This window comes from Orcinus orca, chromosome 9 (assembly GCF_937001465.1).
Source record: "Orcinus orca chromosome 9, mOrcOrc1.1, whole genome shotgun sequence".
NCBI classification, from domain to species: domain Eukaryota; kingdom Metazoa; phylum Chordata; class Mammalia; order Artiodactyla; family Delphinidae; genus Orcinus; species Orcinus orca.
Genome location: NC_064567.1, coordinates 44,402,159 through 44,429,229, shown reverse-complemented (window position 1 = coordinate 44,429,229; position 27,071 = coordinate 44,402,159). Strand labels below are relative to the sequence as shown.

Here is a 27,071-nt window from a genome sequence, read left to right as displayed (position 1 = left end):
TGCTATTTTCCCAGGCCTTGGATACCTCAGAACACTCTTCCTCAACTCTTAACTAACACCTACTTATTCTTCGTATCTCAGCTTAAATCTCACTTCTTCAGAGAAGGTTTCCCTGATTCTTAGACCTGGTGTGGGCCCCCTCTTATATGTTTCCACAGCACCCTGTACTTCTTTGCGGCACTCATCACAGTAAATATCTATTTGGGGAATTAGATGTTTAACATTTGCCTCTACCTGTAGACTGAATGCTCCCTAAAGGAGGGGACATTTATCTTGTTTCCCACTGTATCCCTGGTGCCTAGCATAGTGCCTGCCACGTGGTAAGTGCTAAAGAAATGTTTGCTGAGTGAATGAGTGATAGATGAGATTGCTGCATATAGATGAGTGTGTATTCATTCAAATTTATAAATAAAACTCATCACCTATAGTTATGAATGATGTCTTCTTGACTGAATTATTCTCTTAAGATTTTTCATAATTTCACAACCTAGGAACATCTAGATTTTTCTTATACTTGTTTATTTTATTTAATAAGAGCTGTCAAAAGGTCTTTAAATAAAGAGTACATTCCAATAAGCCTGAAGAATATAGCACTTTGCATGGATTCAGTATACGTTCTCCAGAAATAGAGTATTTTATTTGTTGTAGAATTCATTTGTATTACTCATGGGAAATTGTGATGGTCAAAGCTGTTACAGACTACATTATGTGTCTCACATTTAATCATTACTTTTCTTGTCATCTCTCAAAAAGCTATGAGGTGGGTCATGTGAGCACTTTCCCTCCATATGGGGAAACTGGAACCAAGGAAAGTAGTTTTCTACGAACCAAAGAAAAGTAAAGACGGAAAATGGAGCTAGAAATGAAGAAATCTCTTTGCTTAGGGCTGCTTACCGACAGAGGCTGTAAACCTTAGCCAAAATAATAAACGGCTGCTAAATACTGAGTTGTAATTAGCTAATAAATTAGCACAACCAAATTCTGATAAGCAAGTGATGATGTACTAATATATGACATTAGTATTCAAGTAAAGAAAATTTCATTCTAAATATAAGAATCTACTTAACCCTTTTTGATATTCACCTCTTTCTCCCCTTCAATATACATTAAGAACGTAATTCAGGGAGACTTAACTGGCCTTTATTAGGAAAAGAAAGACTCGAAAACAATCCCTCAAACACAAACGTCTTCCTTCTCTAAATCCTAGGGCATTGTGTCAATGTCATTTACCTAGCAATTAATTATTGCCCATACTTTTATTGTTGTTTTATAACTTTTCACTTCTATAAAGAATTATCTTGTCTCCCTAACTAGACTCTAAGTTTCCTGATAGCAGGGCTTTTCTCCTGATACTTTCATTTCTCTTCTGAAGCTCCTAATATCCGGTATATAATAAGAGCCCAATAAAATTATGCTGAACCATCTGACATTTGCAATTAAACGGGAGAGTGGAAGGCCCAATTAACACCCTAAAATATGTAATCTGGGGGAAATAAACATCAATTTTTAAAAATTGTTCTTTTGGAATTGCTTTATTAGTGAGATTCAGGTGAAGCCCCTCTTCCCTGGGTCATCTGTTCACAAGGCTTTAACTCAGAACCGTGACTCTCAGACCCGAGGCTCTTAGGCCAAAGGTCTCTCCATAGTTCCAGGCTGCTATCACCACCAGCTACTTGAACCTTCCAGAGGCTGCTCCAGTCCAGCACGTCTAAACCCAGATTTATCATTCTGTTGTATCCAAGCCTGCACGTCTCTCCGTGGTCTCTAACAAGGCAAATGGCACCAAACTCACTAATACATCCGAGACAAAACAAGCTTGGAAGACAACTTCTCCTTCTCTCTTTCTGTCTGCTCCATTCTAATGTCAACTGTGCCCCTTATTTTTTCCTCCTCAGTGGTACTACCATAACTGAAGAATCTTCTCCAACTGATCTCCAGGCCTCAAGTCTCATCTCCAATCTGTCCTCCATACTTCTTCCAGAATAGCCATCCTAAAATTCAAATCTCATTGTGTTACTCTCTAGCTTAAAGTCTTTTAACAATTCCTTAGAACTCAAGGGATAAAGTGTAAACTCCTTAAAATTACATGCATTCAAAAAAAGATTCCCTGAAGGATGAATGGAGAGTGTCTGGAACACATTTGTATGTGTGTGTGTAACGTGGTCGAAGACCTGCCTCCTTAAACTATGAGCATGTATAGTTTTCAATAAAACAAAAAGTAAATTTTTTAAAATTCCATGTATCACTACCTGGCCCATGCCTTTTTTTCCAACTTTATCTCGCATTCCTCCTTGATGTGTCAATGTCTCCCATACCTCTGTACCTTTGTACACTGTTACCTCCATTCACTAGCTTTATCTATCCCTCAATATTGCACTAGATGAGCTGCAAGAGGATACCTCACAACTACCTTTTAAGGAGAATATCTAAGACCTCTGGGGATGGGTTTGTCAGGGAAGGTAACCCTGTTACCTGTACAGCTGATGGACCAGGGACCAATGTAGGGGCCAACTGCTTCTGAGGTGACCTGGGAGATTTCTGTTCAACAGCTCCATGTTGAATGACAGCAGCTAGACCCAACCACACCCTCTCTTTTGGGATTACCGGTAAGAGGTGAGCATAGGGAAGGGCACTGAGACTCAGGCTATATTCCTAGTTAAGTAGACACAGCTTTTCCAGTTGTCCATAAAAACAGCTCAGAATTCTGAGCTGATATACTCTGTGCTGACTGGATGACTCCTTGTTTTCCTCACATCTCTGCAGAAGGCTGATATGAATGAAAGAAATCTGTGCAAGTTTCTTCCTTGTGACTCTAAGGACTCTGCTCCGAGTAAGTCTGCAGCTCACTGTTCACACCTTCTCTGGCCCTCCCAGGCAGAGGTAGCTCCCCGTGTATCCTCTGTAACTACAGTCAACACTTCTGGGTGTTCATCTCTTTAGCTACAGCCTTATATCTTACAGCCTTATGGATTATCTACTTCTGCACAGAGTTTATCAAAGTGCCCGGCACATAACAGACACTCAGCAAATGTTAACTGACTAAACTTCTGTTGCCTGAACACTGATGGCCCTATTAAAAATTTCAGATGAGTAGAAAGAAAGTACAGAGTGAGAAGTCTTTATTAAATAAGAAATACAAAACCAAAGATCCAGGCTTCTTGGCCTCTGGATTTCCCCCCCGCCTTTGATGTATACTTTGGAAAAGTCACTTAAGTTCTCTGTACTTGAGTGGGGGTATTAGTGAAGACTTTCAGAGACACCAGACTCGAAGTAGCCTATGCAGGAACACAGCCTGACGGATTCGCGTAGCTGGGACAGCAGACAGAATCAGAGAAACAACTGCAGGGACTGGGGCTTGTGGGAGCAGACCCAGGGACTTCCACTCCATCTTCTCCCCTCTGCTTCTCTGTAAGTTCTGGCCTGTCTCCTGTCACTGAAAGCTCTGCTCCACGCAGTAAGAAATGGAGCCAGCAGCAGCCACCAGGAAAACCCAGAAGAGAAAGCAGCACTCTCCCCCAGCCAACAGAAAATCTCAGTGGAGGACTCTACTGCTTCTGCCTGGGTTCTGTGCCACACTTGAGACCAACCACTGTTGCCAGAATGGTGAAATTCTATGGTTGGCCAATCCTGGATCTTGAGCCCATGGAGGGCTGGGGGGCAGGGGGGAGGGTCTACTGCCATAATAAGGGGGATGGGAAAGCTTGGTGAATAGACAGAAACAATAATCCCAGTCTGTGACCCTAATAACCATACACCTGGGGATACTCCAGTAACCAAAACAGATCAAAAAAAAAAAAAAAAAACTATGTCCTCATGGAACTTATATTTTAGTTGGAGGAAACAGACAATAAACATAATAAACCATATCTCCATTTATGTTCATAATACTATTTTAGATCATGTAAAAAAAAGCATCTTCATAGAGTGTTATAAAAGCATAAAGCTTATTGTACTGATTACCTCATAGTTGGGCAAAACAGATATACAAAAGCTCAATTACAATTGTGACAATAAATGCCAAGAAATAAGTGGAACTTGTTCTCTTGCTCTCAATTAAAAAAAAAAAGTATAGAAGCACCCTTTTGTCATCATATAACAGGAAAAACTCTTGGTCAGGACCCAGGGTACAAATTATGACTCAAAACCATACAGCCGTGAGGCTCCCCCTCAACATCAGAGGAAGCAAGTGCAGTCGTCATGTTTTCCCTGCTGGAAGATTCCCTAACAAAACAGGCATTGGGAGGGGCTCTTAACAATTCCACCCACTCCTACAGAGGATAGAGTAAGGACAACAGCACTTGGGGGACAACTGAGGAAATGGAAACACAAAAAAAGAGGCTCCTTCCTCAAGGAACTTCTATTTTAATTGGAGGAAACAGACAATAAGCATAATAAATAAATTAAATATATAGTATTAAGACAGTGAAATGTGCTAGAGAAAAAAGGAAAGCATGGAAAGGGGGATGTGTGGGGCTTGTAATATAGAGAGGACCATCCCCTATATTCTCCACACTGTAGATTCTTGGCAACGATCCTCTTGCTGCTGGTAAAGACCACTCCAGGCAAGTGCAGAAAAGGGGAGGAAAAGAGAGAACCTGGGTAAACCTAAGAGTGGGATCCTGCCCTGGGTCGTGGCTTTGCCACATCTTGCCCAGGTTCCACCTCAGTTTAGATTCCTGTGCCCAACCTGGGTAATGATGTTAATTAAATCCACCTCCCATCTAGTTCATGGAATATTGTGTTGATAGTACCACGTGGCCTGTAAGCTGACCCAGATACACATTTACCTTCATTCTGAATACTGAAAAGTTCATCTTTGGGTCTTTATGCTTCCTTCATCACCTATTCATTGAGCATCTACTATGTGCCAAACCCTGTTCTAGGCACTGGAGGTACAGCAGTGAGCAAGACACACAAAGTGTCTGTCCTAAGGAACTGACATTCTACTGGAGGAGATGAAAACTTCAAGGATAGATTAAGTAGGCGAGATACTGACAATACCACTAAATAGTCCAGGCATGAGATGACCAAGTCCTGAAACTTAGATGGCTCTCAAACAAGGTGAAACAAATTCCTATCTGTGGTCACCTGTAAAGCCCCTTCTATACAGGTATCATGGTAATAAATTGGTATGAAAATTCAATTTTGGCTATTGAGTTTTTCTAAAATGTTGAAAGAACAGCTTCCTTTCTCTTACTGTTAATCCACTGTGGGAGCAAAGAGACACACACCCTTCCATCTCCTAAGGTTTCTATTTTGTTAACTGCAACAGTGTTACTCCAAGTTGTATAAAAAAGCATGCGCTTTGGTTTCCGGAATCTTTAGCTACTTATTATAGCACAACTGTTTTGTTAAAAAAAAAAAAAAAAAAGTGGTAGTAAGAACCATAACAGTAGTAAAAAAAAAAAAAATGTCATAACAATAGTAACATGTCCTTTTTCAAATCAGAAAGTGAAGCTACAGATCTCCTGGGACTGCTGTTGGGCAGGGTGTTTCAGTAGGAAGGGTAAAAAGAGAAGGATTCAAAAACACACATTTGGAAAAGAATCAACCCACACCTTTTATGTTCCAAGGTACAGGGTGCTAGGTAAACACGAGAGACTTGAAAACAAAAATGCAGACAACAATTTGGGGAGAGAAGCCTAACAGATGAAACAGAGGAAGCTACAAGACAGTGCGTTGTAAGCTCTGAATGCTTTTTCACACAAGTTTCCCACCTCAACCTGGCTGATTTGCCCACACTCTTCCCCAGCCTGAGTTGCTCTGTGGAGTTGGTTGGAATTGTAAAGCAGCCTGAGAGAAGCTGTTCCTGAGTGTGTGCACATGAGTCCCTCCAGCCGGGATGTCAAGGAGACCAGCTTGACAACACTTTGACATTGTATATTTTGGACCCAGATTTTGTGGACGCAACAAACTTTCTGTGTAGACCACAATATGATCACATGGAGTGTTCATCACATATAACATGAGCTTATTGTAAACACCTCTCTGAAAGAGGTGCTGCATTGCGTGCATCTCAACTGTTGGAAGAGCCTGCCACCAGAAAGACAAGATTTCCAAATAAGTTTACAGCCTCTGCTTGCAGCAGCCAGACAACCCCAAAATCATGTTACTTGGCATGGTTTCCCATTTAGATCAATGGCAATGAAACTCACTTTGATTATTGATGGAAGGGCTTTTATAAATTGCACTTTAAATGGGGATACCTTGAAGAAACACCTACCTTATTGCTTCCCTTTAGAAACTGTGAATATCCTGGTTGGAATGTGGTCTCCCCCAAGATAAAGATAACTTAGATCAGTGCCCTTCTGACTTGTTTTGGGGGGTGTGTGTGTGTGTGTGTGTGTGTGTGTGTGCGCGCGCTTTCAAAAACAATAACTGCAGCAAAACAAACTGCCAAGGAGCTGGTTTTCCCATCACTGCCCTTGGTAGGAACAGAAGGTCTGGAGAATATACTTGGAGATAACCTATTTTTTTTTTTATCTGCACTAGATATTTGATGCCAAATATCTGGGAAATGAGTATCTGGTGGTTATGGAAGGTATCTTTGGGACCTGCCTGGTCAACTGAGAAGCAAGCTGTAACCATACAGCTGTCACTACAGCTTCCTGACTGGGATAACCAGCAGTTCATTGTTTATGAAATCTTTTCACAGAAAATAACACATATTTTCAGGTCACCTCTCCTCAGTACCCAAAAACAGACAGCACCCAATGAAGTGGATGAAATTCAGAGATCCCTGTTCACCAGTCCAACTAGAATTCTGGTCACTGTATTGAAAGCAAATGCCCTATTTCACTGTTCAAATATTACTAGGAAACTCCAATATTGGTTCTGAACCCTACTTTCTCCAAAAATAGTCCTTCCTTTCAGTAACTCTTTTCCTGCTAGAAAGAATCCTAAGAAAATATCAGAAGTTGAAGTAGGCTAGGGAGAGGGAGAGGAAAATCTAACAGGCAGAATGCATGCTGAATTTGAACTGTTGGTAAGTTCTTGGACCACCTGCCAAGGTGTCTGCAAGCATTCTACAGAGACTAACTCTTCCTTTGATTAAAAGTCTGTGACCTGAGTCCCCAAACTTTTCTCCCCTGACAACAAACAAACAAACAGAAATATCTCCATGAATACTGAGCTACTATAACTGAAATCTAAGGACATCTCCTCTTCCCCAAAGAAAGCATGACTTGGAAACAGCAAGGCATTCCGAAGCACTCAGAAAGACAAGTCTCGCTATTGAAAGGAAGGTAGCAGTGACTGTAATCAACAGAGAAGCGGTTGTGGAACCTCTAGCGTTGTATTTTGAAGGGTCATGCAGGAATTGGGGTGAGCAGTCGTGACTGTGGCTGTGTAGTAAAATACTGATGAGAGGGAAATAGGGCGAAAGAAGTAAACAGATCTACTTACAGCCCTCGGAGCCGAAGCCAGATTTTCTCGATCTGTTCTGGTTGCAGGTATTTCAGAGAGTTGCTCTCAAATTCTTCAATCTCCTTGGTTGGCGACTCCATAGCTGCAGGTTATCACTGGTAGTGAGGCTGAGAGACTTTGGGCTCTCCTCTCCCGCCTCTTTGCCCAGCCCTGCCCTCGAGCCCCAGTCAGGTGGCGAGCGCGTCTGCCTGTCACTTTCTGCGTGCGCTCCCCCTTCTGCGACCCCCAAATCATGGCTTAAGGCGGGCCCGGAGGGCCGGCGACCCCGGACCCAGGTGCTCCCCGGAGGCAGCTGCGGGAACCAGCCATGCTCCTGGGCTAATGCCAAGGGTAGGAATTGTGCTCCTGATTTAGGAGAAAACACCTCAGACCTATTCGGGTTCTTTTTTTTTTTTTTTTTCTCAAACAAAGCCAAGGAAGAGAACAGTTTGGCAGCTGAAGGACTGCAGGGGGGGAAAGGGAGGACCGAGTGGGGAGGAGAGGTGGCGAGGAGGGAGAAAGTGAGAAGGGGAGACCGAGGAGGGGGGTGAGCCTAGGGGGAGCCGACGCGGGGCTGGGCGGTCCGGGGCTGGGCGGTCCGACCCGGAAGCCGTGCACCCAGGCTCCACCCGCACCCCCTGCCCTGGGGCGCCCCGCGGCTCCCCCTCCCGCTCGCTCTCTCCCCAGCCACGCTGCCGTCCCGCCCCCTCTCTGTTTTCTGTCACTTACCAGCAGCTCTGCTGACAAGCGAGAAAACTGACAACTGAGAAGAGTCGTCTGCGAGCGCGCCGGGACCGGCGTCTGGTCTGACACCCGCGGGCGCGGAGAGAGGGGCGCGCCGGGCACCGCCGGCGGCAGGGCACACGCTTGCCGGGCTCCAGCCCCGCACCCGGAGACCCGCGCGCGCCAGGGCGGCCCGCCGTAGCGCAAGGCCCCCAGCCCCGGCGCGCCGATGGCTCCCGAAGCCCGCACAAAATGAATAGCACGGCACCGCTCGCGGAAATCCCAGGGAACCGAGGTCCGTGTCCTCCCAGGGGGCCGGTGGGGCAAACAGCCACGGCGAGGTTCCGCGGAGTTTGTGCTTGGAGCTTTCATTCACAGCGCTCACTTCCACGCCCGCCAGAGAGGCGGTTCCATTTTGAAATATTAAAGCAGTTGACAGGGACTAAAGTAACCACACATCGCACTTAGAAAGTCCCGATATGTTCTTGCTAATGGGAGTCACCTCTCTCTCTCTGTCCTCTCTCTCTCTCTCCCTCCCTCTCTCTCTCTCTCCTTCCCTCTCTCTCTCTCTCCCTCCCTCCCTCTCTCTCTCTCTCTCTGTCCTCTCTCTCTCTCTCTGTCTGTCTCTCTCCCCCCAAAATGGTGTGAAAAAAGGAAAATATAAACAAAAGTAAGGAAGTTGGAGTTTCCACTGATTCATGACAGACTCCTCAAAGGGTCCCTGGGCAGATGTTGACACTGGAGAGGAGTTTCAGCTCCACGAGGCTACAACTCAGTATCCGCGTCCCCCTGGGTCACTCACAATGTCAATAAAGTGTAATGCTCAGGCAGAGTGGGACCAGGTAATGCAGTTAAGAGGGGAGGAGAGAGGTGGGATTAAAAGAAAGACCAAAGACAGAAAAAGAAAAGAAAGAAAAGATCCTGGCTCAAGCTGACTGAGGCCCAGACATCACAGGAACTGGTGGTCAAGCTCCCTTCCAGATGCAGCCAACCACCACTTCCCACTTCCCAGCGGCCATTTCAAACCTGGGACTCAGGGCTCCTGAGATTCAGGACGCAGCTTGCCCTATAATGGTATTGTCCCTCATTGGCAGTTAATGATTCAGTCACACTCCCAGCATTCTTATTCTATCCATCAGATACTTGCCTGCTTCTCAAAATTCAGATAAACTTAAAGGTGAGAACTAGTTTTTCTCCATTGCTCAAGTAAAGTTCCATTCAAGTGGCCTTGATAAAGAAATTTTTAAAGCAGTGTTTAAATCCTAAATGCTCATCCATTTGGAAGTGGGCATTTACTTTCCAGAAATTAGAGATGAGAGTGATGAGGATGGCATGGTTAGCCCCATTCATTGCACTGGAGAAGGTACCTGCCTCAACGTGAGATGACAGACCTTTTTGATTGAAAAGAACTTAAACACTCACCTACTACACAAGCTGAAGTCATCTCATTAAAGTCAGTCCTTAAGAATTTTCTGGAAGCACATACAGTTCCAGTGAGTTAAAGCATTACTCTCAAGCAAAGACAGCATTAAGCAGTCAACATCTTACGATAAAATTTGTTTACCTGAGGAAACCAATTTACCAACCCAATGTCACCCAATGCAAAACTGTGACTTCATGGAATTGGACTTTAAGAGATTATTTTATATTATTTTATTTTTTAACATCTTTATTGGAGTATAATTGCTTTACAATGGTGGGTTAGTTTCTGCTTTATAACAAAGTGAATCAGCTATACATATACATATATCCCCACATCTCCTCCCTCTTGCATCTCCCTCCCACCCTCCCTATCCCACCCCTCTAGGTGGTCACAAAGCACCAAGCTGATCTCCCTGTGCTATGTGGCTGCTTTCCACTAGCTATCTATTTTACATCTGGTAGTATTTATATGTCCATGACACTCTCTCACTTCGTCCCAGCTTACCCTTCCCCCTCCCTGTGTCCTCAAGTCCATTCTCTACGTCTGCGTCTTTATTCCTGTCCTGCCCCTAGGTTCTTCAGAACCTTTTTTTTTTTTGATTCCATATATATGTGTTAGCATATGGTATTTGTTTTTCTCTTTCTGACTTACTTCACTCTGTATGACAGACTCTAGGTCCATCCACCACTACAAATAACTCAATTTCTTTTTCTTTTTATGGCTGAGTAATATTCCATTGTATATATGTGCCACATCTTCCTTATCCATTCATCTGTCGATGGACACTTAGGTTGCTTCCATGTCCTGGCAATTGTAAACAGAGCTGCAATGAACATTGTGGTACATCATTCTTTTTGAATTATGGTTTTCTCAGGGTATATGCCCAGTAGTAGGATTGCTGGGTCATATGGTAGTTCTAGTTTTAGTTTTTTAAGGAACCTCCATACTGTTCTCCATAGTGGCTGTATCAATTTACATTCCCACCAACAGTGCAGGGGGGTTCCCTTTTCTCCACACTCTTTCCAGCATTTGTTGTTTGTAGATTTTCTGATGATGCCCATTCTAAACCATGTGAGATGATACCTCATTGTAGTTTTGATTTGCATTTCTCTAATGATTAGTGATATTGAGCAGCTTTTCATGTGCCTCTTGGCCATCTGTTTGTCTTCTTTGGAGAAATGTCTATTTAGGGTCTTCTGCCCATTTTTTGATTGGGTTGTTTGTTTTCTTGATATTGAGCTACATGAGCTGCTTGTATATTTTGGAGAGTAATCCTTTGTCCATTGATTTGTTTGCAAATATTTTCTCCCATTCTGAAGGTTGTCTTTTCCTCTTGTTTATGGTTTCCTTTGCTGTGCAAAAGCTTTGAAGTTTCATTAGGTCCCATTTGTTTATTTTTGTTTTTATTTCCATTACTCTAGGAGGTGGGTCAAAAAGGATCTTGCTGTGATTTATGTCATAGAGTGTTCTGCCTATGTTTTCCTCTAAGAGTTTGATAGTTTCTGGCCTTACATTTAGGTCTTTAATCCATTTTGAGCTTATTTTTGTGTGTGGTGTTAGGGAGTGTTCTAATTTCATTCTTTTACATGCAGCTGTCCAGTTTTCCCAGCACCACTTATTGAAGAGGCTGTCTTTTCTTCATTGGATATTCTTGCCTCCTTTAACAAAAATAAGCTGACCATATGACATAATAACATGGTGTATCTAAAAGTAGTAATATTTTGTTGGTGGAGAAAAGGCAAACTCTTCCTAATGTAGTTTAGAAAGAACCCTGAATGAGAAGCAAGGAATCCCGTGGTGTTTTGTGGTACTTTGGCCTCAGTGTTCTCATCTGTGAAGTGGGAGCACTGGTCACTCAGAGATGGGATATGGAGAAGGCAGAGGTGGACTCTGACCCTGAGAACTAAGTACTCCACTTCCTCATTCAACCAGAGCATCTCTTTCTTTACTTTTAAAATCTGAGGTAGGCATTAGAATCCCTTATAAGATGTTAATTTGAAGTAAAATATTCTGTTGCTTAAGAAATTCGAAGAGGTCTAAATTAGATTATCTTTAAGGTTCCTCCAGCTCCAAAAACTACTATGGCTCTAAAATAAAGAAAAGTTATATCCTTATTAACTTTCTCATACATGTTTACTTTTTAAGTTTTCTAAAATGAAACAAAATCATGTTTTACAAACATTTTTAAAGACTATTTTTGGTTCTCTTTCTCTGATTAGCTTACTTAAAGTGAAAGGCTATTCTTTTCCTTTTTCTTTCAAAATTTGCTTTTCTCTGACTTGATCAAAATCCCACTAATGGGCTTCCCTGGTGGTGCAGTGGTTGAGAGTCTGCCTGCCGATGCAGGGGACACAGGTTCGTGCCCCGGTCCGGGAAGATCCCACATGCCAAACTCCATTTGGGGATCATACTTCTGTCTTGTATCCCCAAAACAAGTCGTTAAAATAATCTCTTGGATTGGAAGAATCAACATTGTGAAAATGACTATACTACCCAAAGCAATCTACAGATTCAATGCAATCCCTATCAAACTACCAATGGCATTTTTCACAGAACAAAAAATTTCACAATTTGTATGGAAACACAAAAGACCCTGAATAGCCAAAATCTTGAGAAAGAAGAACAGAGCTAGAGGAATCATGCTCCCTGACTTCACACAGTACTACAAAGCCACAGTAATCAAAACAGTATAGTACTGGCACAAAAATAGACACAGAAATCAATGGAACAGGATAAAGAGCCCAGAAATAAACCCACGAACTAACGGTCAATTAATCTAAACAAAGGAGGCAAGAATATACAATGGAGAAAAGACAGTCTCATCAATAAGTGGTGCTGGGAAAACTGGACAGCTACATGTTAAAAAATGAAATTAGAACATTCTCTAACACTGTATACAAAAATAAACTCAAAATGGATTAAAGACCTAAATTTAAGATTGGATACTATAAAACTCTAGAGGAAAGCACAGGCAGAACACTCGTTGACATAAATCATAGAAATATTTTTTGGATCCGTCTCCTAAAATAAAGGGAAAAAAAGCAAAATAAACAAACAGGACCTAATCAAACTTAAAAGCTTTTGCACAGCAAAGGAAACCATTGACAAAATGAAAAGACAACCTACTGAATGGGAGAAAATATTTGCAAATGATATGACCAATAAGAGATTAATATCCAACATATATAAACAGTTCATATAACTCAACATCAAAAAAACAAACAACCCAATTAAAAAATGGGCAGAAAAACTGAATTGACATTTTTTCAAAGAGGAAATGCAGATGGCCAACAGGCACATGAAAAGATGCTCAACATCACTAGTCATGAAGGAAATTCAAATCAAAACCACAATGAGATATCACCTCACACCTGTCAGAATGGCTATCATCAAAAAGAACACAAATAACAAATGTTGGCGAGGATGTGGAGAAAAGGGAATCTTTGTACACTGTTTGTGGGTATGTAAATTGGTGCAGCCACTGTGGAAAACATTACGGAAATTTCTCGAAAAACTAAAAATAGAACTACCATATGACCCAGCAAGTCTACTCCTCACTATGTATCAGAAAAAAAATAAAAACACTAATTCGAAAAGATATGTGCATGGGGACTTCCCTGGTGGTCCAGTGGTTAGGACTGGGCACTTCCACTGCAGGAAGTATGGGTTTGATCCCTGGTTAGGGAACTCAGACCCCACAAACTGCACAGCACGGCCAAAAAAAAAGAAAGAGAAGATATGGGCACCCAATGTTCATAACAGCATTATTTACAATTACCAAGGTATGAAGCAACCTAAGTGTCCATCAACAGATGAATGTCTAAAGAAGATGTGTATATTCCATATACACAATGGAATACTACTCAGCCATAAAAAAGAATGAAATTTTGCCATTTGCACCAATATGGATGGACTTGGAGGGCACTATGCTAAGTGAAATAAGTCACACGAGAAAGACAAATACTGTATGATCTCTCTTATATGTGGAACCTAAAAAAATACAAGAAACTAGTGAATAAAACAAAAAAGAAGCAGACTCACAGATATAGAGAAAAAACTAGTGGTTACTAGTGGGGAGAGGTGGGGAGAGGCAATATAGGGATGGGGGAGGGGGAATGCAAACTATTGAGTGTAAGATAGGCTACAGAGATGCATTGTACAACACACGGAATATAGCCAATACTTTGTAATAACTGTGAAGTGGAGTATAACCTTTAAAATTGTATAAAAACTAAAAACAAAAATAAATAAATAAAACCTTTGGTTCAAGAAAAAAATAAAGTAAAATAGTGCCCCAAACAGACAAAGAGTAACTTAGCCTAAGTACTATCAAACCTCTGCATAATCAGCATTAACTATCAGAAGATCAGAAGGAAAGTGAACTCCCTGTGCATGGCAGAGTTCAAGGAGAAGCTGCATGACTATCAGACAAGGGAGCAGAAATCAGGCTTCACAGGCATGAGAATGACCCCTCAGTTCCCTTTCATCACTACAATGTCACAATTCAATAATAACTGCAATAAAAACAACCACTACCCTTACTGGCTATTGAGAACTACCATGTGCCAAGCACCATGCTAAAAGCACATCACAGGTTGGTTCGTTTTCACCCTCAACAAAACACTTCAGAAGAATTCATTATGTCCATTTACAAGTAAAGACAGAAGAGGCACCCAAAAGTCAGATCAATTTTGCAAAGACGTACTGCTAAAATGGCAAAGCCAGGTTTTAAACCAAGACCATAGTGCAAAGTTCTTTTCCCTTTGTTATTATCTCTTCCCTACAGACACATAAAAAGACAAATTAAAAGGTATATAACAGAGAGGGTGGAGCTGCAGGAGCACATATGAGGGGTCCCGAAAACTGCGGGGGAATTACAGTAGCTACGTAGTGGAGATAATATCTGAACTGGATCTTGAAGGTGGAAGGTCGGTGGAGGCAGGTGATTCTAGAAAGATGGAACTGTATGGGAAGATACACAGAAGCCTGAGAAGGGGTGGAGTGGCCAGTGACCCACAAACAATTTTGTGGCTTGACTATAAGTGCATGACTAAGAAGAACAGGAGAAAAATGCTGGCAGTGTCAGCCAGACCTGTGTGATCATGGAAGAAGTTTGGGCTCTCTTCTGCAGATCATAGGGAGCTATGGGTGGCTCTAGGCAGAGGGAAGCATGGTCACATGTGGAGGGTACCTGCTGCCTGAATATGCATCATATACTGAGGTCAGCTCAGGGAACCTGCCTCAGGACCATGCAACAACCATGGGGCAAATGATAACCAGGGCTCCATAAGAGGAATCCAACTACCAAATGCAAACAAGCTCCTCAGCTTACCAAGGAAGAGCTAGACAAAGAAAACAGACAAAATCAGAAAAAGCACAGCATTATCTCCCATGAACACCCATCTTCTAGCTACAAGATTATGATTGCTTGCTTTGACCTCCATGAAGCAAGCCAGTGTCCTTGACACATTTTTCATAATTTGGCAATGGAGTCATCTAGAGTCTTTTGACAGGAAAATTCTGGAGAAGCATTTAGGACATTGGAAGTAGCACCATCAAGCAGAGCAGCCCCTCCTTCCTGCCCACACCAAGTGTGAGCCAGCCCCCAGGACACACTGTCATCACAGGCTCTTCTCTCCCATGGGCGTTTCTTTCCAGCAAGGGGCCTCTTTGGTGACAGTCACACTGCTTTTCCCTTTGATGTCTTCTCTTTTTGGTTTCATAGTTTGGGGCAGATCTTATACTAGGAACTACCTCCACCAGGAAAAAAAAAAAAAGATGCAAAAAGAGACAGTGGACTGACAAAGCCCTGAGGACCTATTCTCAGCCCCATGTGAAATGGGGCTCAACTATCCAGAGTGTAGCCCAGCGAGGCAGGGAGAGGAGATGGGAGGAGAGACAGGATGGAGTCCCAGCTCAGAGGTGGTCTGATGTAACCTGCATGTGATCCAGTTTTTGCCCCTACCTCTGGAAGGATCCTTCAGTTACTCTGACAGGAGAAGTTCATGTAACCCTTCCAGTGGAGGTAAATACAGGAAAAGGAAAGGACTAGGAGTAGCACTGAATCGCCTGTGACCCAGAACAAGATGCTTCTCTTCTCTTCTCTGGCCATGGCTGGGTTGGGCTCAGTGACCTCTGGATCTTTTCCCAGCTCTCACATACCCTGATTCAAACCTTCAGCCTGATCTGAGCTAACCAAGCTTTTCATTGACCCAAAAAAGCTGTAGGAAAACCTGGAGTCTAGCCCCTGGCTAGATTTGACTATAACAAACATGGCCTAGGTTGGCCAATCAGAGCCATCCACCTCCTATCTCTGAACAAAGTGATTGGTCTGAAGGTGACATGTAACTAAAGCAGATCCAACACCAGTTCCTTATGGGAGATTCAATGTGGTCCCTGGGAAAGAGAGAGGAGGTCTATTTGTCTTTTCTCTGGGATAACAGAGAAAAGCAGACAGAAGAACTAAAAAGACAAAGAAAAAAATGTGAAAAGGTCTTTCGAGCCCCTTGATCCTGCTATTCCTGAAGCCAGAACTACCCATGGACTTTTAAGTTATATGAACAAAATAAATATCTCCTCCACCCCACCCCATTTTTTTTTTTCACTTAAACTAGCGTGAATCAGATTTCTGTCACTGACGACTAAGAGAATCCTAACTAATACAACTCCTCCCTTAGAGGACTACTATAAGGAATTTTTTGGAAAAACATGTATGACCAGTGCCTTAAACCCTGAAGGCTCTCGTGAGACAGTAGTTCCTCCCCCATCTTACCCGTCCAACAGCACATGAAGGAAGGGAAGATGGAAAATGGTACAGGAACCTTGGCGTGCACAGCACCCAAGATAAATATAGAGACTTTATTATCCTGATAAAGAGATAAGTCAAAAATTGTGTTTCAGCATTGAAGGGATTACTTTTGAAGATGGCGGAGTAGAAGGACGTGCTCTCACTCCCTCTTGCGAAAACACCAGAATTACAACTAGCTTCTGGACAATCATCGACAGGAAGACACTGGAACTCACAAAAAAAGATACCCCACATCCAAAGACAAAGGAGAAGCCACGATGAGACGGCAGGAGGGGCGCAATCACAGTAAAATCAAATCCCATAACTGGTGGGTGGGTGACTCACAGACTGGCAAACACTTATACCACAGAAGTCCACCCACTGGAGTGAAGGTTCTAAGCCCCACATCAGGCTTCCCAACCTGGGGGTCAGGCAACTGGAGGAGAAATTCCTAGAGAATCAGACTTTGAAGCCTAGTGGGAACTGATTGCAGGACTTCGACAGGACTGGGGGGGAACAGAGACTCCACTCTTGGAGGCACACACAAAGTAGTGTGCACATCGGGACCCAGTGGAAGGAGCAGTGACCCCGGGGGAGACTGAACCAGACCTACCTGCTAGCGTTGGAGGGTCTCCTACAGAGGCAGGGGGTGGCTCCGTTTCACCATGGGGACAAGGACACTGGCAGCAGAAGTTCTGAGAAGTACTCCTTGGCAGTGAGCCCTCCCAGAGTCTGTCATTAGCTCCACCAAAGAGCCCAGGAAGACTCCTGTGTTGGGTCGCCTCAGGTCAAACAACAAACAGGGAGAGAACCCAGCCCCAACCATCAACAGTCAAGTGGATTAAAGTTTTACTGAGCTCTGCCCACCAGAGCAACAGTCAGCTCTACCCACCACCAGTCCCTCCCATCAAGTCTCTTAGATAACCTCATCCACCAGAGGGCAGACAGCAGAAGCAAGAACTACAATCCTGCAGCCTGTGGAACAAAAACCACATTCACAGAAACACAGACAAGATGAAAAGGCAGAGGGCTATATACTAGATGAAGGAACAAGATAAAACCTCAGAAAAACACTACATGAAGTGGAGACAGGCAACCTTCCAGAAAAAGAATTCAGAATAATGATAGTGAAGATGATCCAGGACCTCGGAAAAACAATGGAGGCAAAGATCGAGAAGATGCAAGAAATGTTTAACAAAGACCTAGAAGAATTAAAGAACAAACAAACAGAGATGAACAATACAATAACTGAAATGGAAACTACACTAGAAGGAATCAATAGCAGAATAACTGAGGCAGAAGAACGGATAAGTGACCTGCAAGACAGAATGGTGGAATTCACTGCTGCGGAACAGAATAAAGAAAAAAGAATGAAAAGAAATGAAGACAGCCTAAGAGGCTTCTGGGACAACATTAAACGCAACAACATTCGCATTATAGGGGTCCCAGAAGGAGAAGAGAGAGAGAAAGAACCAGAGAAAATATCTGAAGAAATTATAGTCAAAAACTTCCCTAACATGGGAAAGGAAATAGCCACCAAAGTCCAGGAAGTGCAGCGAGTTCCATACAGGAGAAACACGCCGAGACACATAGTAATCAAATTGGCAAAAATTAAAGACAAAGAAAAATTATTGAAAGCAGCAAGGGAAAACTGACAAATAGCACACAAGGGAACTCCCATAAGGTTAACAGCTGATTTCTCAGCAGAAACTCTACAAGCCAGAAGGGAGTGGCATGATATACATAAAGTGATGAAAGGGAAGAACCTACAACCAAGATTACTCGACCCTTCAAGGATCTCATTCAGATTCAACAGAGAATTCAAAAGCTTTACAGACAAGCAAAAGCTAAGAGAATTCAGCACCACCAAACCAGCTCTACAACAAATGCTAAAGGAACTTCTCTAAGTGGGAAACACAAGAGAAGAAAAGGACCTACAAAAACAAACCCAAAACAATTAAGAAAATGGTCATAGGAACATATATATCGATAATTACCTTAAACGTGAATGGATTAAATGCTCCAACCAAAAGACACAGGCTTGCTGAATGGATACAAAAACAAGACCCATATATATGCTATCTACAAGAGACCCACTTCAGACCTAGGGACACATACAGACTGACAATGAGGGGATGGAAAAAGATATTCCATGCAAATGGAAATCAAAAGAAAGCTGGAGTAGCTATACTCATATCAGATAAAATAGACTTTAAAATAAAGAATGTTACAAGAAACAAGGAAGGACACTACATAATGATCAAGGGATCAATCCAAGAAGAAGACATAACAATTATAAATATATATGCACCCAACATAGGAGCACCTCAATACATAAGGCAACTGCTAATAGCTATAAAAGAGGAAATCAACAGTAACACAATAATAGTGGGGGACTTTAACACCTCACTTACACCAATGGACAGATCATACAAAATGAAAATACATAAGGAAACAGAAGCTTTAAATGACACAATAGGCCAGATAGATTTAATTGATATTTATAGGACATTCCATCCAAAAGCAGCAGATTGCACTTTCTTCTCAAGTGCGGACGAAACATTCTCCAGAATAGATCACATCCTGGGTCACAAATCAAGCCTCGGTAAATTTAAGAAAATTGAAATCATATCAAGCATCTTTTCTGACCACAACACTATGAGATTAGAAATCAGTTACAGGAAAAAAAATGGGAAAAACACAAACACATGGAGGCTAAACAATATGTTACTAAATAACCAACAGGTCACTGAAGAAATCAAAGAGGAAATCAAAAAATACCTAGAGACAAATGACAATGAAAACACGACAATCCAAAACCTATGGGATGCAGCAAAAGCAGTTCTAAGAGGGAAAATTATAGCTATAAAAGCCTACCTCAAGAAACAAGAAAAATCTCAAATAAACAATCTAACCTTACACCTAAAGGAACTAGAGAAAGAAGAACAAACAAAACCCAAAGTTAGCAGAAGGAAAGAAATCATAAAGATCAGAGCAGAAATAAATGAAATAGAAACAAAAAAAAAAAACAGTAGCAAAGATCAATAAAACTAAAAGCTGGTTCTTTGAGAAGATAAACAAAATTGATAAACCATTAGCCAGACTCATCAGGAAAAAGAGGGACAGGACTCAAATCAATAAAATTAGAAATGAAAAAGGAGAAGTTACAACAGACACCGCAGAAATACAAAGCATCCTAAGAGACTACTACAAGCAATTCTATGACAAAAAAATGGACAACCTGGAAGAAATGCACAAATTCTTAGAAAGGTATAAGCTTCCAAGACTGAACCAGGAAGAAACAGAAAATATGAACAGACCAATCACAAGTAATGAAATTGAAACTGTGATTAAAAATCTTCCAACAAACAAAAGTCCAGGACCAGATGGCTTCAGAGGTGAATTCTATCAAACATTTAGAGAAGAGCTAACACCCATCCTTCTCAAACTCTTCCAAAAAATTTCAGAGGAAGGAACACTCCCAAACTCATTCTATGAGGCCACCATCACCCTGATACCAAAACAAGACAAAGATACTACAAAAAAAGAAAATTACAGACCAATATCACTGATGAAAATAGATGCAAAAATCCTCAACAAAATACTAGCAAACAGAATCCAACAACACATTAAAAGGATCATGCACGACGATCAAGTGGAATTTATCCCAGGGATGCAAGGATTCTTCAATATATGCAAATCAATCAATGTGATAAACCATATTAACAAATTGAAGAAGAAAAACCATATGATCATCTCAATAGATGCAGAAAAAGCTTTTGACAAAATTCAACACCCATTTATGATAAAAACTCTCCAGAAAGTGGGCATAGAGGGAACCTACCTCAACATAATAAAGGCCATATATGACAAACCCATGGCAAACCTCATTCTCAATGGTGAAAAACTGAAAGCATTTCCTCTAAGATCAGGAACGAGACAAGGATATCCACTCTCACCACTATTATTCAACATAGTTTTGGAAGTCCTAGCCATGGCAAACAGAGAAGAAAAAGAAATGAAAGGAATACAAATTGGAAAAGAAGAAGTAAAACTGTCACTGCAGATGACATGATACTATACATAGAGAATCCTAAAAATGCCACCAGAAAACTACTAGAGCTAATCAATGAATTTGGTAAAGTTGCAGGATACAAAATTAATGCACAGAAATCTCTTCCATTACTATACACTAATGATGAAAAATCTGAAAGAGAAATTATGGAAACACTCTCATTTACCATTGCAACAAAAGAATAAAATACCTAGGAATAAACCTACCTAGTGAGACAAAAGACCTGTATGCAGAAAACTATAAGACACTGATGAAAGAAATTAAAGATGATACAAACAGATGGAGAGATATACCATGTCCTTGGTTGGAAGAATCAGCATTGTGAAAATGACTATACTACCCAAAGCAATCTACAGATTCAATGCACTCCCTATCAAATTACCAATGGCATTTTTTACGGAACTAGAACAAGTCATCTTAAAATTTGTATGGAAACACAAAAGACCCCATATAGCCGAAGCAGTCTTGAGGGACAAAAGTGGAGCTGGAAGAATCAGACTCCCTGACTTCAGACTATACTATAAAGCTACAGTAATCAAGACAATATGGTACTGGCACAAAAACAGAAACATAGATCAATGGAACAAGATAGAAAGCCCAGAGATAAACCCACGCACCTATGGTCCACTAATCTATGACAAAGGAGGCAAAGATATACAATGGAGGAAAGACAGTCTCTTCAATAAGTGGTGCTGGGAAAACTGGACAGCTACATGTAAAAGAATGAAATTAGAATACTCCCTAACACCATACACAAAAATAAACTCAAAATGGATTTGAGACCTAAATGTAAAACTGGACACTATAAAACTCTTAGAGGAAAACATAGGAAGAACACATTTTAACATAAATCACAGCAAAATCTTTTTTGATACACCTCCTAGAGCAATGGAAATAAAAACAAAAATAAACAAATGGGACCTAATGAAACTTCAAAGCTTTTGCACAGCAAAGGAAACCATGAACAAGACGAAAAGACAACCCTCAGAATGGGAGAAAATATTTGCAAATGAATAAACAGACAAAGGATTAATCTCCAAATTATATAAATAGCTCGTGCAGCTCAATATTAAAGAAACAAACAACCCAATCCCAAAATGGGCAGAAGACCTAAATAGACATTTCTCCAAAGAAGAGATACAGATGGCCAAGAAGCACATGAAAAGCTGCTCAACATCACTAATTATTAGAGAAATGCAAATCAAAACTACAATGAGGTACCACCTCACACCAGTTAGAATGGGCATCATCAGAAAATCTACAAACAACAAATGCTGGAGAGGGTGTGGAGAAAAGGGAACCCTCTTGCACTTTTGGTGGGAATGTAAATTGATACAGCCACTATGGAGAACAGTATGGAGGTTCCTTAAAAAACTAAAAATAGGATTACCATATGATCCAGCAATCCCACTACTGGGCATATACCCTGAGAAAGCCATAATTCAAAAAGACACATGCACCTCAATGTTCACTGCAGCACTATTTACAATTGCCAGGACATGGAAGCAACCTAAATGCCCATCGACAGACGAATGGATAAAGTTGTGGTACATATATACAATGGAATATTACTCATCCATAAAAATGGAACGAAATTGAGTCATTTGTTGAGACATGGATGGATCTAGAGACTGTCCTACAGAGTGAAGTAAGTCAGAAAGAGAAAAAGAAATATCATATATTAACGCATGTATGTGGAAACTAGAAAAATGGTACAGATGAACTGGTTTGCAGGGCAGAAGTTGAGACACAGATGTAGAGAACAAACGTATGGACACCAAGCGTGGAAAACCATGGTGGGGTGGGGATTGTGGTGTACTGTATTGGGCGATTGGTATTGACATGTATACACTGATGTGTATAAAATTGATGACTAATAAGAACCTGCAGTACAAAAAAACAAACAAAAACAATGAATACTAAACTTTCTTTAGGTTATTTGTATGGAAATATGTTAATACAAATGTTTCAGACATTACATGAAATTTCTAAAAATTTTGTATGTTCAGGTATGTTATAAGTCATAATTCTAGTTATTACTTTAAAATGTATATCTCAGAAATAACTAAATTTCCTTGTCAATTGCATTATTATGAACTTACATCAAATCTTTAAAAAAAATTTGTGTTTCAATAATTTTTTGATAATGGCCTCTAAAAGCATTGCCATATTACACACATTAGCCCCTCCGAACAACCCTAGAGTGAATGAAACACATATTATTTTTATCCCCAGTTTAGAAAGGAAGTGGATGAGATCCAAGAGGACTCTCGGTGCCCTCTGGATGGCTTACACTCCAGCTAGTGGCTGGGAAACACGACAGCACAAGGCTTTCCTGACTCCTGGCCCCAGTGGTCACTCTGCCTCTCAGAAAAATTGACAACCCAGCAAAATTAACTTGGCTGTACTAATGAAATTGAAAATTTTGTTCACATAAAACTGCTGATGCTGCAGTCAGCCAAATTCTGCCCCAAATGCACATAAATCAGCGGGTTGTTCTTCTGTCACTAGAAAGCAAATTTGAACGTGGAAAACCTCAGTGCTGAAGGGAACTTAGCGATCCCTTTACCTAAGCTCCGAATTCTACTGAGAGAAAAGGGCAGCCCCAGCAGGTTAGATAACTGCACATGGCCCAGCGCTTGATGTTGGCAAAGCCAGGACCAGAATCCATGTCCCCATACCCCCAGCCCAAGGCTCCTTTATCTCTGAACTGCCTTCCCGGGTCTCAAGAACAGCTCCTGCTTCCACCTGAGGATTTCATTCAAGGGTTTGTTCACAGATGAGAAGAAGAAATGCCCACTAAAACCACAGGCCACTGGCAAAGGTTTCCTGAAGGAAAAAACTAGAGGAAGAGAGGCTCCAGGAAAGTGGAAATGTGTGTGGTGGCTCAGGTCATAACCAGGAGTGATGGGTGTAAGGGGGCCAAGAAAGGGACAGTGGAGAAAGGCTGGATCTGCAGACTGAGGTGGGCCTGAACTGCCATAGGAAAGCGTAGTCTTTTTATGCTATTGCCAATAGGGAATCAATAAAATCTGCTGAGCAGGTGTGTAGCGGATACAAAGTAGAATTGTGATTTAACAAGTATGATTTATAAAGAAAGATAAAAAGAAATTTTAAAAATTGTTTTTGAACCGCCCCCAGAAAAGATTTGCAGATGCTTGTCTCTGTATTTGGGTTGTGGGGGGTGGAGGGAGACAATCTCACAAATAAATACTGGAAACTTTTAAATTCATTCATTCATTCATTCAACAAACCTTTTCTTAGTGCTTACTATGTGCCAGGCACTCTGTGATAGTAGGTATGCAGTGGTCAATAAAAAATCCAGTGCCTGCACCATGCAGCATCAGTCTAATTAGGGTAACAGATGCTAAACAGATTATAAAACAATAAATACATCAATATCAATTGTGAAAAGTGCTGAAAAGAAAATAAACAGAAACTGTTTTCTCCAGTACAGAAAACAATGGGGGTGGGACCTATTTATAAATAAGTTGGGCATTTCAGCCAACTATTGCTATGTAACAAACGACCCTCTAAGATTTAGTGGCTAAAATTTAGAACAACAGCAAAACCATCTTTTATCTCCCATGATTCTGTGGGTTGACCAGGCAAGTTCTTCTGCTGGTCTTGTTTGGTGTCTCTCATGCAGTTGCAGTCAGATGTCTGTTGGGGCTAGAATAACCAATATGGTTTCACTCACATGTCTGGGGCCTTGGCAGGGACATCTCACTCTCTCTCCCCCCTTCCCCCTCCCCCCCTCCCTCTCTCTCCCTTCCCCCCTCCCTCCCCTCTCCTCTGTCCACATGGTCTCCTGTGTGGTTTGTTGAGACTTATTTTTTTTTAATTTTTTTTAACATATTTACTGGAGTATAATTGCTTTACAATGGCGTGTTAGTTTCTGCTTTATAACAAAGTGAATCAGCTATACATATACATATATCCCCATATCTCCTCCCTCTTGCATCTCCCTCCCACCCTCCCTATCCCACCCCTCTGGATGGTCACAAAGCACCGAGGTGATCTCCCTGTGCTATGCGGCTGCTTCCCACTAGCTATCTATTTTATATTTGGTAGTATTTATAAGTCCATGCCACTCTCTCACTTCGTCCCAGCCTACCCTTTCCCCTCCCCGTGTCCTCAAGTCCATTCTCTACGTCTCCGTCTTTATTCCTGTCCTGCCCCTAGGCTCTTCAGAACCTTTTTTTTTTCTTAAATTCCATATATATGTGTTAGCATACGGTATTTGTTTTTCTCTTTCTGACTTACTTCACTCTATATGACAGACTCTAGGTCCATCCACCTCACTACAAATAACTCAATTTCATTTCTTTTTATGGCTGAGTAATATTCCATTGTATATGTGTGCCATGTCTTCTTTATCCATTCATCTGTCAATGGACACTTAGGTTGCTTCCATGTCCTAGCTATTGTAAATAGAGCTGCAGTGAACATTGTGGTACATGACTCTTCTTGAATTATGGTTTTCTCAGGGTATATGCCCAGTAGTGGGATTGCTGGGTCGTATGGTAGTTCTATTTGTAGTTTTTTAAGGAACCTCCATACTGTTCTCCATAGTGGCTGTATCAATTTACATTCCCACCAACAGTGCAAGAGGGTTCCCTTTTCTCCACACCCTCGCCAGCATTTATTGTCTGTAGACTTTTTGATGATGGCCACGCTGAGACTTCTTTAGATGGCAAGTTCATTGCCAGAGCAAGCGTTCTAAGTGGGAGGAGGTAGAAGCCAGGCCCAGAACTGGCACAGCATCATTTCTGCTGCATTTGGCTGATTAAAGCAACCACATGGCCTAGCTCTGATTCAAGGGCAGGAGAAATCAACTCCACCTCTCAAGGCAGAGGGGAGGGTGGAAGTGACACAGATTTTACAGCCATCTTTACTCCACCTAGGTGGTCAGGGATGGCCTCCATGAGCAGGTGACATCTGAGCCAAGACCTGAAGGAGGTAAAGGAGTCATCCAGGTGATAAGCAGAAGAAAAGCATTTCCGACAAAAGGGAACAGCAAATGCAAAGATTCTGGGGCAGGAAGCAGCATTTGATGGGGTGAAGGAACTGGAAGGAGGCAAGTTGTGACTGGAGGGATGCGGCAAAGGGAAGACTGGTCTGGGATTAGGTGGAGGACGCAGGGGGCTAGGGCCACAGCAGAGACTTGAGGGCAGATTTACAGACCAGCTTCCACTTGAAGTGCGATGGGAAATCATTAGGGATTACAAGAGCTGTGTGTTCATAAAGGATCACTCTGGTTGCTATGTGAAGAATAGCCGGAAAGGAGCAAGAATGTCCCCTGGCTTAATCAAAGATGCTGAATGATCTCAAGAAGTGACCTGAACTGAGGACAGACTCTAGACACATGAGCTCCAGCATCCAAAATCCACAATACAGAACTAATTCATCATTGATGATAAACTAATTTCCCTGTTGGTAGGGTTACTACAGGATTCACTAGACTACTCTCCTGGAGGACAGAGATCCCAACTGTCTTGTTCATCACTGTCCCTCGAGTGCGTAACAGACCAAATGACAAATGACCAAATGGGCTTCTCCAAGGACTGTAAAATTTATTTCATTATGGTCCAAGATGATTCCTGCCATATAAACTATATTCAAAGAGCAAACCCGAGACATGGAAACAAATGAACCTTCAACATGACCAGAAGCCAATGTGGGATTATCCAGGGAAAGGCAATAAAGCATTGCCCAGGTTACATTTTGGTGCATAAAATGTTAACTTTCAATAATCTGGCAGCTGTACCTCCAGAGAAGTGAAATGTTACTTTCTGTGTGATTCAGCACGCAAGGGGAATGAGGGATATTAACTACTCCAGACAGTATTTTCAAAATTATCCTTGGGTACATCTAAATGGTCCATTCTAGTCCCTGTGATTCTCAGAAGTGAAAAGATTTTTAAGACCCAGGAGAGTTAAGAACAACAGCTCCATGAATGCCTTCCACCCACACACTTTTGACAGATTCAGGCTAATAAAAAAGACCCTGAAGGCACCTTGATTTGGCCCATAATCCTTCACACTTACAGATTGTCAGACCCATCAGAAGTTGATATATGCTTACATTTCTACTTCTAAGATATAAACAGACTCCTATAAGTAGGGAGTGGGACTTGGTTTATGGAGAGGAATGGAAACTTATGGACACAGTCTAAAAGTAGTTAGCACGCAAAGCAAATTAGCAAAAGACTCTAAAAGTGCTAGATGCCTCCATTACCACCATGGGACCAGGTGGACCCTCACACATATGGTTATGTGACTTCCCCACAGCCTGGGCTAATGTAAATGAAGACATGAAAATTACTCTCCTCAATGGGATTGAGGAGGCACGTGAGAATTTTAACTAAAGCGTTGAAAGGGAAGAGTGCTGAGTCCTTGAAAATACCTCCAATCAAGTCAATTAAGATCAATTGTAAGTCAATTAGAAGCCATTCTGCTTTCACTATGGGCAAACCAAACAGAGCCTTCTGAATCAATTAGTCTCTAAATAAGAAAGACTTCATTTAATACTTCCCTTTCCCCACCCAAGCACAGAGAGCATTCGTGAAAATCACTCCCCACCTCACTCACGCATACAACATAACAGAAGTGCCCTCTGCATCCTGTGCAGAAATCAGTCTCATCTGCCGTGGAGGT

At 41.7% G+C, this 27,071-nt stretch overlaps 1 protein-coding gene across 9 annotated transcripts in view; it reads right to left on the bottom strand.

Moving 5' to 3' along the window:
* PDE1C (phosphodiesterase 1C) overlaps window positions 1–27,071 on the bottom strand; it is a 556,804-nt gene that overhangs the window by 265,817 nt on the left and 263,916 nt on the right. For 3 of the 9 annotated variants that reach the window (XM_033428316.2, XM_033428317.2, XM_004269928.4), the window contains exon 1: window positions 7,405–7,918. The exons of 5 other annotated variants lie outside the window; for them this stretch is intronic. In XM_033428316.2, coding sequence (XP_033284207.1) covers window positions 7,405–7,505 — 101 coding nt within the window. In that variant the 5' untranslated portion in view covers window positions 7,506–7,918. Of the gene's footprint in view, window positions 1–7,404; window positions 7,921–27,071 lie in introns of those variants that run through there. One more of the 9 variants, XM_004269927.4, reaches the window with a different exon arrangement.